At 40.7% G+C, this 14874-nt stretch overlaps 1 protein-coding gene across 6 annotated transcripts in view; it reads right to left on the bottom strand.

Moving 5' to 3' along the window:
* The window catches only part of gdpd4a (glycerophosphodiester phosphodiesterase domain containing 4a), a 28615-nt gene extending 14924 nt beyond the window's left edge, over positions 1-13691 (bottom strand). Inside the window, exons 1-2 of one of the 6 annotated variants that reach the window (XM_064301223.1) lie at positions 13397-13691; positions 460-759 (exon numbers count right to left, since the gene is read on the bottom strand). In XM_064301223.1, the coding sequence (XP_064157293.1) occupies positions 460-642 (183 nt within the window). In that variant the 5' untranslated portion in view covers positions 643-759; positions 13397-13691. Of the gene's footprint in view, positions 1-459; positions 760-8089; positions 8697-13396 lie in introns of those variants that run through there. The other 5 variants (XM_064301222.1, XM_064301220.1, XM_064301221.1 and 2 more) reach the window with 5 other exon arrangements.
* Between the last annotated feature and the right edge of the window lie 1183 nt (positions 13692-14874).

Raw genomic sequence — 14874 nt, 5'->3', positions numbered from 1 at the left:
GAAGAAAATTAGCAGAACTAATCTCGCTGCTTTTTTGAGTGGAAAAGGCTTCTTCTCCCATTACGGTAAGTGTTTAATGTCAGCAAATGGGGTACTAAAATCAATACAGGACCAGCGCATTTTTAATCGAATCAGCAAAGAAACAGTGACCAAATCAGCTGTTTTTAATAGATCAACAAGACTTTAGGTACTGCTGGAGCATGTGAGGCTGGAATTGTGAGGAATCATGGGTGTGTGGAGGACTATTTTCAGTATGTGTTGGAGTGAGCATGTGCGTATACTGCTGTATGTGATGTGCTCCATATTCTCTGTACTGTAAGAGGACATGCGATGGGGCGAAAGCAATAAATACAGTGGTCCCGAGTGGCACTACGGAATGGCGGGGTAGTGCAAGTGCTTTGGAGCAGGGGTAACAGGGAGGGCAGTGGCGGGGGTGGGGGGCAGGCAGACGGAGCTGACCTTGCTGCAGCAGCACTCGCCCGGCTGGGCACGTGCCCTCTGGTAGCGCTTCCACTGGCAGCCGTAGAAGCCCGCCAGGCAGGAGATGAAGGGCTGGTGCTCATAGCGTTGCAGCAGCTGCCGCCGCACCACCTTCAGCTTCCCCAGCTTCAGCTTGGACAGGGAGGCGGGGGAGCGGCCCATCAATCACTCGCTCCGTGCCATCGCACGGGACGAGGGGCGGAAGGAAGGACGGAAGAAGAGAGGAGGCGGGAGCAAAGGATCAGGGTCCCCAATCCGCTCAGCTTTGAGGGAAAGCTGCTGAGAGAGGGGCGGACACAGGAGCTCATCACACAGTTCAATCAATTCTTACATTTTTGGCCAAGACCACTTTTATTCTGAAGTTATTAGTGATTAAACAAGCACTGTGAGTTGAATAAATGTATCAGCCACTCAACTATCAACTATCAACTGGAGCAGCCAAACAAACAAAATTCTATGGTAGAGTGCATACTGTATTGAGTTTACAGTTTGATTTGTTTGCTCAATCAATTATCTTTGTTGTCCCATTATAGGAAATTTGGTTTGTTGTATGCATATCTTAGAATGCTTATTCAAAGGAGGGTTGAAGAGGTGAGATATACGTAAAGGTTTGACTGAAGGATTGTAAGCAGTGAGCCTATAGTACAGTCAACACAAAGTAGTATCTGTCACTGTATGGTAACGCGTATGTAACTGTTGAATGAAGTGGGGTATACTTTATAAGGTCCCATTCAGTACTGGTCTTTCCCTGAAGTTGAACACCCACTTTCATAGGACCCCTGAGAGTTTCTGTAGTATTCCTAAACCAGCAACCAGCAAAACACCACCAACAACTCCCATGTGTGTGACAGAATGAGGTTTGGCCATTAGTCACCCAAGGGCACCTTTTTTCACCTTATCCATTTTTGAGCATTCTAAACCTAGCCTTCTCAAACGCCCCTATTCCAGATACCTGAGAGCACATTCCATCACCGCACCCCCCCCACTCCACACTCCACACCCCCAAAAACACATGTGCACAGCTGCACCACTGCAGGTGAGTTTGGTTTTCCTTGAGGATAGTTAAATATTGTTCTATCATAACTTCAAAAGAAAAGCAGCTTTTCTCTGGGCCTCGGTATGAGCCACATGCACCACTGCCCTGTTTACCTTGGGTAGTGTTCAGTGGTTAATATCTACACACAACTCGTCAGAACTCAGCATGCGTTCTTACCTTTCCTTAAACACAGCCAGGACTGCTCAGGGGCATGTTTGTTATTCTGCAGATACCAGCCCCAGTGCAACAAGCACCTCCCATTCATCATAGGAATGAGGGTAATTCAACACCACTCCCTCCCCACCCTGGGCCTTTTCTTATTTACACAGGTAAAAGGCCCCCAGCCTGGTGCCAGCAGTCCATACAGAAGCTTGTGTACAGAAGCATCTATATATTTTCATTGTGGGACTTACGTGTACATGAACGTTTCTACGTGAAGATATAGAAGATCTTGAGTAATCATTGAAAGACAATAATTAGTACTGAAGTGTAGAGAGGTCATGTTTGAGGCTTAAGGTACTGGACTCTGGCTGTGAGGATTGCACAGGGAGCTTTGCCTTAATTGCTCCAGTGCCAAACAGTCCAAATGGGAAGTGCTACACAGTGAGGTGCTTGCGGGCTGTATTGTAAGCGCCCCAGTGAGTGATGAGACAATTAAATAACGTAGTGCAAATTACAGCAAAAGACTATAATCACAGGGTGAAATACTATAATCACTGGATTCATTTACATGAATCAACTTCAAAAACAGAAACCAAACACAGATGCTGGCTACAATGTCTGGTGGTGGAAACATTATCAGCTCAGCAAAAGAGAAAAAAAAAAACATCCACTTTTTTGTTAGAAACCTGAGAAGGGAATTCCAGGCTCATTTGTCTAGGTTTGCATTAAAGGTAAAACGAAGCCCCCTTTCATTACCGAGGACAGGAGAAGTTTGGAAACAATAACATCTATTCTATAAATGAGTGAAACTGTGGATTTCCACACTGAGGACCCCAGAAGGGCAGCGTGCCCCTTCAAGCAGAGCGTAAGGTGATACAATGTGAAGCAGCTGTCGGGGACATCAACAGGTAGCCTGCGCTAAAGAGAATAAAACCATAATTCATTACCCCACCTCCAAATGAGAACTTTATACTGCGAAAGACAACAAGCCCAGATACCACCCAGTTTTAGCACTACAACGGGAAAAGCAATGAATTCATGATGTCATGCTTTTCAAATGTACAGCAGGTACCGTGGCCTTTCATTTGATCATATTTTCATTCCATGTTACTACGTAGGTTACATATCTATTTTGTGGGGAAATAGCATGCTGTAGGTATGGCTCTTCTATTGCCTAGCCACAGAGACTCTTTATGTGTAACATGTGTAGTATGCATATGTTTGGGCACACATGGGGAGAGCGTGTCTGGGTTGATATATGACAGCTCAAGTGGGCCAGGGTAAAGTGTCTGACACAATCAAAACAACAGACCTGAAACCTGTTGACGTCTGAGAGTATGAGCTTGCAGGAGTCTCTCACTGCTTCCTGTGGGGAGCTAAGCCTTTCACAGGGCATTAAGGCAAGGGATTACGGTAAAAATAGGAGTCCCTCCTCCGTCATTCAGTCGTGTTGCAGTCAGGTGTGCAGACACATGGGTACATTGGGCAAGAAGGTGCAGGGCGCAGTGACGCAAACAACCGGCAAACCAAACACAAAAACAATAAATGACCTCTATAATAAACCAGAAACCAGATGGCTGCCCGGAGTGGAGCATAACAAAGGGCTCAGAAAGACAGGGAAGGACAGAGACGGAAATCCCTGTTCACTTTCCCCCATTTCTCAGTCACAGTCAAGGATCTTAAACATTTTAGATGCATGCCAGTGCTTGCAGCATATTGCCTGCTTTTAGTCTAAGTGGAGGACCTGCCAGCCTTTACCACTATGCTAAAACATCCTGTGCCCCACCACAATCACTCCAAGCACCTATTTGTGTGTCCAACATGGAGTTCTGATGGGTATACTGTCCCTGCCCGCTAACTGTTGTCATGGTGACTTCTGTCCTTGGCAGAGTGACCCTGCAGTCCTATATGATGTAAGCCCAGATTGGTATTCAGAGCCCATTGTCCTATCCACCTCCTCCTGTAGTGAATCACTTGGCTGTCCTTCCACCAAGATCAATAAGACAAGCACAATCAAAATCTCTTTCTCTCTTTATTTACCATCTAATGAGATTCCATCTTGCCTGAGCTGTGATTAAAATGCATCAGAACATGTGAAAACATGTGCTCACATTCCAAATAGTGCACAGTTTACATACTTATTCCATCTTTAATCTACTGAAAATTACAATGGAAAATGTGAGGTAAAATGTTCTTTTGCGGTTGCACTGAACTGTCTGGGGTGAGTATGAAAAACATAGTCATTCAACCATAAGAGTAATACTGCGAATGAAAATATAAAAATGAAACTGTTGGTACTGATAAAATGATTAATGAAAAGCTCAGACAGAGCTGGCAGCTTTTATGCTCTATTCCAGTTTCTTTCTTACAAGAAAGTCTCACTCTTACACGGAACTGCTGTATGCAGGTTTTAAAACTTAAACTTAAGTTTCGTCCCATTTTGGTTGACTTATCTGTGGCAAGAATCAATCAAGAACTCAGATGCGACTTTGTAACTCCTAATAAGATATATATGTGACAAGAAATAGGCATGGGTGCAGGGCTAAAGTGTTTCCCCAGGTAAGAGCTACCACAGAGTCACCTCTGACCAATTTTTTTGCAAGCCAATCACAGGATGTCCTCAGCCAAGGTTAACCAATTATATATCAACTCCAGATGAGGCCCGCAGTAAAAGACTCAGAATTGTTGAGTTTAAAAACAATTTTGTGGTGATTGTGCAACAATGATGTAGAAAATAAGTAAATTATTTAGCAACACTGCAGACAGCCAGACAAGAAGGCCAGCAAAAGCTTTATTTAGTGATGCAAACATGAGGCTTGTGAAACAGTTACCTCAAAATGGGTAACAATGGGTAACAGCCAATGTTGATTAAATGTGTACCAATAATATTACTCTCCTCTGAAATGCAATGTGGTTAGTTCAAACCAGGGAGTCACAAAGAGTACATGATAGCTCCACCCTTTGTAGGACTCACTCTAATATTGCTATTTTCTTGTTTCGGTGCCAGTGTCCAGTTTTAACACTGGTCAAATCTTTTTTTTTGCTGATAAAGACATGTACCGAAAAAAACCTTGCAAAAAACAGCCTGGTCGGATTTTATGCGAAAATGGTACACAAGAAACCAAAGATGAAAAGGCCAAATATATAAAATACACTGGAAAAACCGTAGGTAAAACAAAAAAAGAGTGAAAGAAAAGTAGACTTAGTTAAAACAATGAAGGTACATTAAAACTCAAGAATGGCAAAATTGGCAGTATTAAACTATCTGCTGGCTCACATCAGAGAACCAGGCCACATAAAACTACAGTCGAGCTCTGCTTTCGCTTCAAAACAAAGCACAACAAAAATGCAAACCAAAGAATTTGCATGTAAGCGAGGACAACTGCACCAATACTGTAGTCTCAAAGAGTTATCGAAAATGGCAAGGCTTACAGCACAAGTGCCTTTAGAGTTCACTTTAAAATAGAGCATCTGAACATGCTGAATGATATTCCAGGACTGGGGTGCCTACTAACACCCTTATACCCTGCTGTCAAATTAATTCACAACACATTTTCCCATTCACTTCTACTTTACTTCCACCCTTTGCTTAGCTTAACCAAATAATTTATCATTGTAAGTGCAATAATACACACAATTCATTTATTCCTTTAACTCTGGATCAAAGTAATGCCTTAATACCCAACCACCACCAAAATCCAGGTAAGAACCGATAATATTCTATAACCTGTAGATTAGCCACTTGAGTATCTGCACCTTTGGATAACAAATGTATAACTACAGGTAGCCCCCTTCAAAAGGGTAAACATTATGATACATGTATCACACCTGACTGTTTCAGTATCAGCAAAACCCCCTGACTGGCTGAAGACCAGGACCTGACAGAGTGACACCTTAATTACAAGCAAGAAAAACAATAGCATCACAAACACTTATTTTCTGGTGGTCTCTCTTGCAGGTCCCTGTTTCATCAGTAGAATGTATCACTGTGGCTGAAGGATCTGTATACTGCAATACTGATCTAATAACAGTGCTACAATGAGGCTCAGTCTAAGCACATTCCAACAATAATGGAGAAGGTTCTGTATATTCAGCACTGGGCAGAAATCACACTGCAAACTCAATGGCTATACACCATATACAAAACAATGAGACTGCAATTACTCTAGTACAACATAATAGAGTAGAATAAAATATAATAAATACATTCACATTTTAAAATAAAAGAATATAAAAAATAAATACAAAACAGCTGTCGAAAACCCATAGTAAATAATATGATAAATGTTTTGGTGAAATTAGCGCAATGTAAAAGGTGATGTTTTTACAGTGTTAGGCTAGTTAAGGGTTACATAATTCACTTGCTGTTGCTGAGATGAAGAAATAGTTCATAGTTGAAAACGATGACTTCAGCTGCAAGTAATTACAGGAGTAATTGGGGTTAAAATGTCAACAAAGGTTCAAACTGCCTGGCAATAAAACAATAAACATTGTCAGGAAAGTATTTCAGAGATGTCTTCATCCTATCAGACCTGGTGATGTTTTATACACCCTAGTCACAGGTCATCTCCATGGTGGCAACAAACAGCACTTTAACAGAGACAGAGCTAGACAGCACAGCACACTCCACCACATCCAGGTATCTGCTCAACTGACCCAACTTCCTTCTTCACAGCCCCCTGCACAACTGTCTTTTAAACAGCAGGTCTGCTCAACCAAGGCCTCAGAAGACCCAGTATCAAATCCCCCATTCAGCTGAGACTGCTGACCATGGACAGAATACAAAGGGATTTTTAAAAAAATGGGAAATAAACAATGGCAGAACAATAGGTCATTGTGGTGGCAGACCGCTTTTGTTCATTCATTCTCCTTCATCGCACCACGTTCAAGAATAAATGACCAGCCACACTGATAAGCCCCAGCTCTCGAGGAAAGCAGTTGATTCCACACACTTGCTGCCGGCTACATCATGTGCTTTTCCTCTATATGTTGTCACACTAAGGCAAGACCCTTCAAGCTTATTAACACAGCCTTGCCCTGTTCACTGTATCCACAGGATGAAACTAATAAGAGTTGTGAACACAAATTCTAATTCATATTTTGGAAATACATATTTAATGCAACTACTCAATAACAGCAGCAAATTGTTCTTTGAAAATGACAATATAATATTTTTCTATGTTTAGCTTTTAAACAAATATATTGTCACAATTAGAACTATTTCCATTTCACACTGATGTTTTAGAAAACATATTTTAACTGAGAATACACAATACCAGCTCTGAGAGTTTAGGTAGAGTGTTTCCACTTCAAGCATAAAATGCTTGAATCTGCAGCTCACATCATTATATAATGCAATATGCATACGTTTTACTCGCTTCTTGCTGCGGAACGTTTTTCAATCGTACCATTGACACGTGCACAACAATTGTTCCATATAAATATGACCCATATCGTATTTGCTGTTCTGACTATTTAGCGTTACCATAATAATATAGCTTACATGCTATAAACTCAAGAGTGCCCGTATAACAAAAAACGACAGTCTCTTTGAGCAACGGGAATGGAGTGACGTGAGTTTTACTGAACCCCATAAGAACAACCGATAAGAAAAATACTAAACCAAATGGATTGAACAAAACTTAACCAAAGGCACTGGTGACGATGGTTGATAAATTCAGAAACATTTCCTTCTGAATGACTAATATCTTTGCTGATGTCTTATTTTTAATATCAGTGCCACCAGAATTCTGACACTCCTATTAGCCTGTTTTTGAAATTATTTTCAAAATATTCCTTTATGAATTCATGTTTTAGTTTTCTGCTCATTTGTCCCGTTGTCTTTAACCACTGGAACAAATTAACTTCTGTAGCCGAAATTCTGTGATGTGAAGTTCCTTCAGTAAAAGTCGTATTTAAAATGAACTACTATAGTAGCATGCCCCGGGTTGGCCATTCGTATTTTTTTAGGGATAAACCTTAAGCTGTAACATAACCGGCAATAGAGCAATTTTCGCAGACCACAGCCGTTGATATACCGCATTGACTAGGGGAAATGCAACGACACGTTTTTTCTTTCTTCAAAATTCTCGCTGTCTCCAAAAGCAGTTTCCCCACAGCCTACATTTCAGGATGAAGCATATAACTGCTAGCTGTAGCGTACAAATCTAACGTCACAGACAGGGACATGACAAAGCGCTGCAAATGGTTTGTAATGTCAATAATCCAATATGGATATGTAAACATATGAAGATTTTACGCTTTACAATTCTATATTATTTATAAATAAGTGTGCATACGGAGAAGATACGCTAATGTTGGTATAGCCTATGTTTTAAAGACTCTAAAGGCATTACAAAGATGATAAACGTTTATTGAACATCAGGGGTAACCGGCGGGTGTTCCACTTACTCGTGCAAATTCGTGCGATTCGTTTTCTTTCTGAGCTCCAATCTCCCTGAATCTTCACGCGATGTCCAGCCGCAGTGCTGCGCTGTTGCTGTGAGATATACGGTAGCAGCTCTCACTGATCAACTGCGCAGGTAAAGCACTAGGCTACTCTGCTCACTGCTATCAAACCCCACCTGTTGCAGCTCTCGCTCCCCCCACTCCGCTCCTCTAATACACCCTTTCTCTGCTGTCCCGATTGAATAAAAATATTATTCTGTATTACACGAACTACGCTGTAGGGTCCCATTGCAGATAGGCTATAGACGTGAAACACGTTGAAACGGTTTGTTTTGACAATGGGCTGGGCAGACAAGGGCTTTTTACTTCATACGATACAGCACAGCGTCAATTCCTGGGGCAATTAATCGATGTGTTCTTTGTTTACTTCGCAAACAGAACAGAAGTTAACCTAATTTCTTAAATGGTTTGAGTGAAAAGCCGTGAGCGATCAGCCTAACCCATAATATGAGAAAAATGATATCCCAGAGGTATCCATTCTAACACTAAATAAAACACAGAGGACCCTGAAGCTATATAGCTACTCTAAACAAAGACAACTGTAAATCTTAAAATTAAAGTAGCCTGGCCAGCAAATTAACACAGGTAGCTGGTTTTGTCTTTGTTGGCCTGTAACGTTTGATTTTTTAAAATGTTGCCTAATTTAACATTTTTAATGTAAAATTATCTTTATAATGTAAAACAAGTGTGATTGTTACAAGGATGGTCGGTCGGCGGATTTTTCAATGAACTTTGGAGCTGAGACCCAAATTTGTGCAACCCAAGTGGGGTATTTTATTTACAAAAGTTCCCCCAAATATTATATAAACATTTACATATATATACAAAACAAAAGAATTAGCACATCAATTATACTCATTCAATTACACTCAACAAATCACACCCACTTACTCCCAGTCGCTACTGAGAGCAAAATTACCTGCTTATATACACATCCATACAATATTCAATTATCTCAGAAGAAATGACAGCATATATTTTTACATATAGAAATCATTATACATATATTATCCGTTGCTACTTTATATCGAATAATCACATATCTAATTGGGTATGAGAAAATATTACGAATGAACTTTATGGTCCCCCCGGCTAAAATAGGCAATTCTTCTTGTCCAGCGCTTCCAATTAAATTGCACAGAATCATGACATTCGGATGACATCATTCCCGTTTGAAAATAGAACAAACGGAATGAACAATGGTTAGTAGCAACTTCTAACATTGCGTTTATTGAACGTGGTATGCTAAAATAAATCAATATCATGTTTGAAACCAGATGTGTTTGTTTAAGTGATTTGTTGTATATTGTGGTGAACAGATGTACTGTAGCGAATGTGTTTGAGTTGACAAACCGGCAAATGGTGCGCAGTATAGCGGCGTATTCAGGGCAAACAACCGCTTCCATAAGCAGATACAGTTAAAACGCGAACGTTGTTTTAAAAATAAATAAATACATTTTTAATTGTCCTAGCAGGAACGTTCTAACAGAAAGAAACGTTTGTCAAATACACAGAAATGTGCATGAAGTGGGGGGGAAACAAGTAGGCCTATATTAATTAATCACAAATATTTATGCAAAATGTACGTGCAAAGATTTTGCCACTAAAATAAGCTCTGCAGAATTGACTAAAGAATTGCTTCTTCTCGTATGGGTTATTTCCATCCATAAAACAATTATTCACAATGGGCACTGACAGTATTGTACCTATAAATGGTGGGTACTGTTTGAAAATAACTGCTTTGGGAGCCTTGCCCCAGCTTTCACACAAAACTTCTACATTGTGATTATTTGTGATGCAGCATGCTTTCCTTTTATATCCCAGGCGCTTAATGTTGTCTCATAGCAGAATTACGACAGACACCTTGATCTTGCACTTTCATTCTTCTTTTTTGCATTGACATATCTTTCTAGGGACCAAGAATACATGACCGATCTTCCATTCATCTCAAATCCAGTTACTCTGGCTTGGACTTCAGTGATCTTAACTTTGGCAGTGCTTGCTCAATAAATGCCAAGAGTCATGTGCCTGCTACTCCCAAACGGCAACAGACTTTCGATAGTCAATACCAGATATATAATCACCCACAATGGAAGCATACAAAAGACTCATTCCAATCTATCACATACATACAGTATCAAACTTGCTTGGCAAATGTGAGTTGTTACACCAGGCCTAATATTTTGTTAGGTTAGTGCATTGGTCATTTGATTAAACATTGGTGTTCTATTAAGTCAGTCCTACACGTGTGTTCATTTCAAATGAATACAATAGCCTCGAAATGCCACATATGGGGTTTGAATCTTCAACCTTCCGTGACTGAGCCAATGAATGAATACACACTATTTCTGAAATCTTAGCTCATCAGTCATTTCTTGAACAAATTGGCTTTTCTTTACAAAATGGCGTAGCTGGAAAATGGTCCCCTGCTCTACCCATTTTGTGCATAATGAAAGTTTTTACACTTGAGCAGGCACCAAAAACAAATGGAGTCTCAGAGCAAAAAGGACAACCTTTGGTAGAATGTTGTGTTCCCTATATGTAGCCTCTGAGAAGGCAGAGATGAAAAAAGCTTAAATTCAGGAGTCTCCCTTTTAATTAGAGACCTCTTAATGAATTTGAACAGCTCAGTCAGGCGAGATAATGGAGCTGAATGCAAATCCTCTTGTTCAGTCAGGGGGAATTAGCTGCTTGTGCCTGAAGAATTGAACAATTAAACGTTTCTTATTCAAGATATGACGTGACAGACAGAGAAGGACAAAAGGTGTGTGCCTGGGCTGTTATTGCTATTAGCTGCAATCACACTGACCGTGTCCTCTCATTGCCATGGCAATCGGCAGTGTCATAGTACCATCACTTGTTACATTACATGGCCTGACATTACATTGCAGTCACTTTGCAGATGCTCTTATCCAGTGCAAAGTACAAAAGTGAAGATAGCTTTTTGTTGGGACAGCTAAATGGTCTAAAGTGAGTCTATGTGAAGTGAAAATGATACTCCCACTTTCCCTTCACAGGTAATGAGATACATCTTCCATTTTGCAAAGGTGTTGTAATTCCAATTTGCATCAGCACTGAAGGAATTCTCTTGCCTACCCAGCTCTGATGATGTAAACACTTTCAAAATGTTAGTTGAAGGGTATCATCTCTCACTGTAACATACTGTGAGATCCATTAAAGGCATACAGTGCAATAATAATAATAACAATAATATGTGCCCTGTGATGGACTGGTGAAATGTCAAGCGTGGATTCCTGCCTCTCGCCCAATGCATGCTGGGATAGGGTCCCGCACCTCCAGCGACCCTGACCAGGAATAAGCAAGTATAGATGTGGATCGATGGATGATAATAATGATAATGATAATAGTTCTTTCTTCTGATTCTAACATAACCAGTTCAGAGAGCATGGCTCTATAAAAGAGCAGAGGGAAAGGAGACGGGGACATCTTCCGTCTCCAGGGCACTCTCACGGGCCCCAGAGCACAGGAAAGGCCACACACACACCTCTGGTGGCTCACTGCAAGGCTGTCTAACAAGCTTTACTCCTGTGGAATCAATAAGAGTCACTCTTTTCCCTCTGTCTCAGAGTTGCTTATTGATCAGGACAGGCACAGGCTTATATAACAGTCAGGCACCAATGAGAGAGGGACAGCCAGCTGCACACACCCACACAGCCAGTTCACAGCCGGTATCAGAGCTGCTGAGGGGTTTCCCTCGGATACCTGGGAGGGGGTGTGGGGGCAGGTGGGCAAATTATGGCATTAAAGTCTGCAGTTAGACTTTTGTAAGACGGAGTGTAGCACAGTGGGTAAGGAACTGGGCTTGTAACCGAAAGGTCGCAGGTTCGATTCCCGGGTAGGGCACTGCCGTTGTACCCTTGAGCAAGGTACTTAACCGAAATTGCTTCAGTATATATCCAGCTGTATAAAATGGATACAATGTAAAATGCTATGTAAAAGTTGTGTAAGTTGCTCAATGCCTGTAATGTAATGTCCCTGACAAGAGCTAACTAGAGCTTGTATTGTCAAATGAATACATTGCACGATTAAGGAATGAATAGATTAATAAATGGATGAATTAATGTATACTCCTGATTCCATAATGGTAATATACTGCGAGCTCCATGTAGTTTGGGACAAAGATGTATTTTTTCTACATTTGGCTCTGTACTCCACAATTTTAGATGTGTAATCAAACAATTCACACGTGGTTAAAAAGGGTTGAGAGGGGCTTGGATTTTGGGTAGATACGTTTGGCCTCCAGACTAGGCAAACTATGACCTACCAGTTTTTGTGGTTAACTAGTGGTTTTCATCTTGCAATGAAGTCACTGTACTCCTGTTTGTGAAGTTTTCTTCAGACAGCCTGCCTCTTTAAGAATGTTTCTGATCTGCTGGATAAGTGTTCAGGGTTTTTTCTTCACCATGGTGAGCATTAGTCATCAAATGTAGAGGTCTTAGCCTACCAGGATCTTAGTGATTACTGAGCTCACCAGTGCTCTCTTTCTTCTTAATGATGTTCCAAATGGTTGATTTGGTAAGCCTAAGGTTTAGTAAGCCAAGGGTTTTCTTATTTCTTTGCCTCATAATGGCTTCCTTGACCTTCATTTTCACAACTCTGGTCCTTATACTGACAAACAGCTATAATAGACTCCAAAGGCAACCCAAAGCCTAGAATCAAGACTAGACACTGAAAGCTCTCTTATACCTGCACTAATGAAGCAATTGAACACACCTGAATAAACAGAAACACCTGTATAGCCATCTGGCCAAAAACTTATTGAGCTCTAAAATGTCTTTGTTCCAAAAGTTATGAAGCTCACTATATGCGCTGTCTAAGCACTGTTATGCTTCCTTGGCTATCCTACTTAATGCTTTAACTAGTGTTTTCACAATTTGATATATGGTTTCTTTTGGATGCATTTTTTTCCCTTCTGATTCTAATTTTCATCTGAATAGTTTTATAAATATTTTAACTGTTGTACAATCCTTTTTTCAATCCAAAATGAATAATTAATCATTACTAACAATTAAAAATGCACACTATTACGCTTTAAATGGAAACAATAAGGCTGTGCTTTTCCCCAAAATATTGCAAACACAATGCATATGACATACAATTATGCATGAATCATTATTTATTTTACTTTACCAGTATTCGTTTGAGGTTGTATGTTTTGTTTTAAAGAAAGCATTTTGGTTCGATCAAAAAAACTCCGCAATACCAAGTAAAACAGCAAAACAGACTTACCTTGAAAGATGATGACACTGTAGCACTCGTCCCCACATCAGCAGTTTCACCTCTGTGCGTACCTCACTGCTCCTACTGTGTACTTTAACTGCGATGCAGAAACAGGGAGATTTTCGATTTCCTTAATACACACGTTCGCACACCAATAACAGTTTAGAGCGCGAGGTTAACAATGCTACGAGAAGACTGAATGTGTGTTACAACTTGAAGGTTAATAGGGGGCGGGTGCGTTTGGTTTACTGCAGTCGCGCAGCCACAGTTACTTCTCCCTATCCCCTGACAGCTCCAGCGCGGGCGTGTGCGAGCGCGTGCGACGCTTGCGGTTGCATCATAACCCGTCCCTGCGGAGAGCGCGCACAACGAAGAATACAGGAGGACACTACCGTTATGAATGCAGTTGCACGGCGCCACAGAAAACATACTTCTCCACAGACGGACTGAGAGATCAGTGCTATGCCTTAACAAGGTGTATTGTTGTGACGAAGGTGTGCCTCATTTGCAAATGAACTTGAATATTATGCTTAGTTTGCTTGCTAGGCTGGATTAGATATTTATCAGGTGTTATCCTGTGTTTTGAAGCATACAGTTTTCTAAAGTATTCATAGGTTCATGCTGATATTCATTTCATGTTCTGTTTGAAACTATGTGGGCAATAGATCTCAGTCTCTTGACAATTACAGTACATTACGCAATGTGGCTGACCTTTCCTTGTCAACAGATACTTGCTGTACCGACCTGACAGATGGGGAAGGGAGAGACAAATTGCTCACTGTTAGATTGCCACATCTAGGATAACCCTAGGGGAACCACGAGGGGGGAGACAATAGTAATGACATATTGCTGCAGTTATTCAGACTAATATGTGTTCAGATTAACTCAACTCAGAGATGCTACAAAAGGGAAAAGTGGCAGCAGTAAAATTGCTTCTCATGAAGTTCTGGTCATAGGGACTTCCCTTTAATAATAGGTGAGCTTTGTAATCCAAAGATTTGTAGCAAATAATCTGTCTTTAGAAATGTATTTCCTATGGATGATGGAGCTATGATAATCTCTCTCTCTATGGGAAGTAGATCCCAAATCAGCTTTAATCATGATGGCCTGGTAATCAGAAGAAACTGTATGTCATCACGCAAGCAATATAACTGATAGGAGCCATGTAGTTACTGTGTTCAATGCATCAAAGTGCTATTTTGGAAAATAATAAAGTGGAAACTTTCACTGTAATATTGACAACTGTACCCAGCCCCACATTTCCTGAAGAAAAATAACTTCACAATACATAGAGTAAGTACAGCCTTGAGCTGCAGTTTAAGAAGGGGAAACAGGGTGCTGCCCTTACATGTTTTGTTGAATTGGCAAAAATAAAAATAAATTTTAAAAAAGTCAGGCCATTCTCATTCTGCTATTCTTTTCTATTCTATTTTCTGCAAGTTCAAACTGTCCGGGCCAATCAAAAGCATAAACTAGGCCTGCTGTGA

Source organism: Anguilla rostrata, chromosome 12 (genome assembly GCF_018555375.3).
Source record: "Anguilla rostrata isolate EN2019 chromosome 12, ASM1855537v3, whole genome shotgun sequence".
Lineage (NCBI taxonomy): Eukaryota > Metazoa > Chordata > Actinopteri > Anguilliformes > Anguillidae > Anguilla > Anguilla rostrata.
This window is presented reverse-complemented; position numbering and strand designations above follow the sequence as displayed.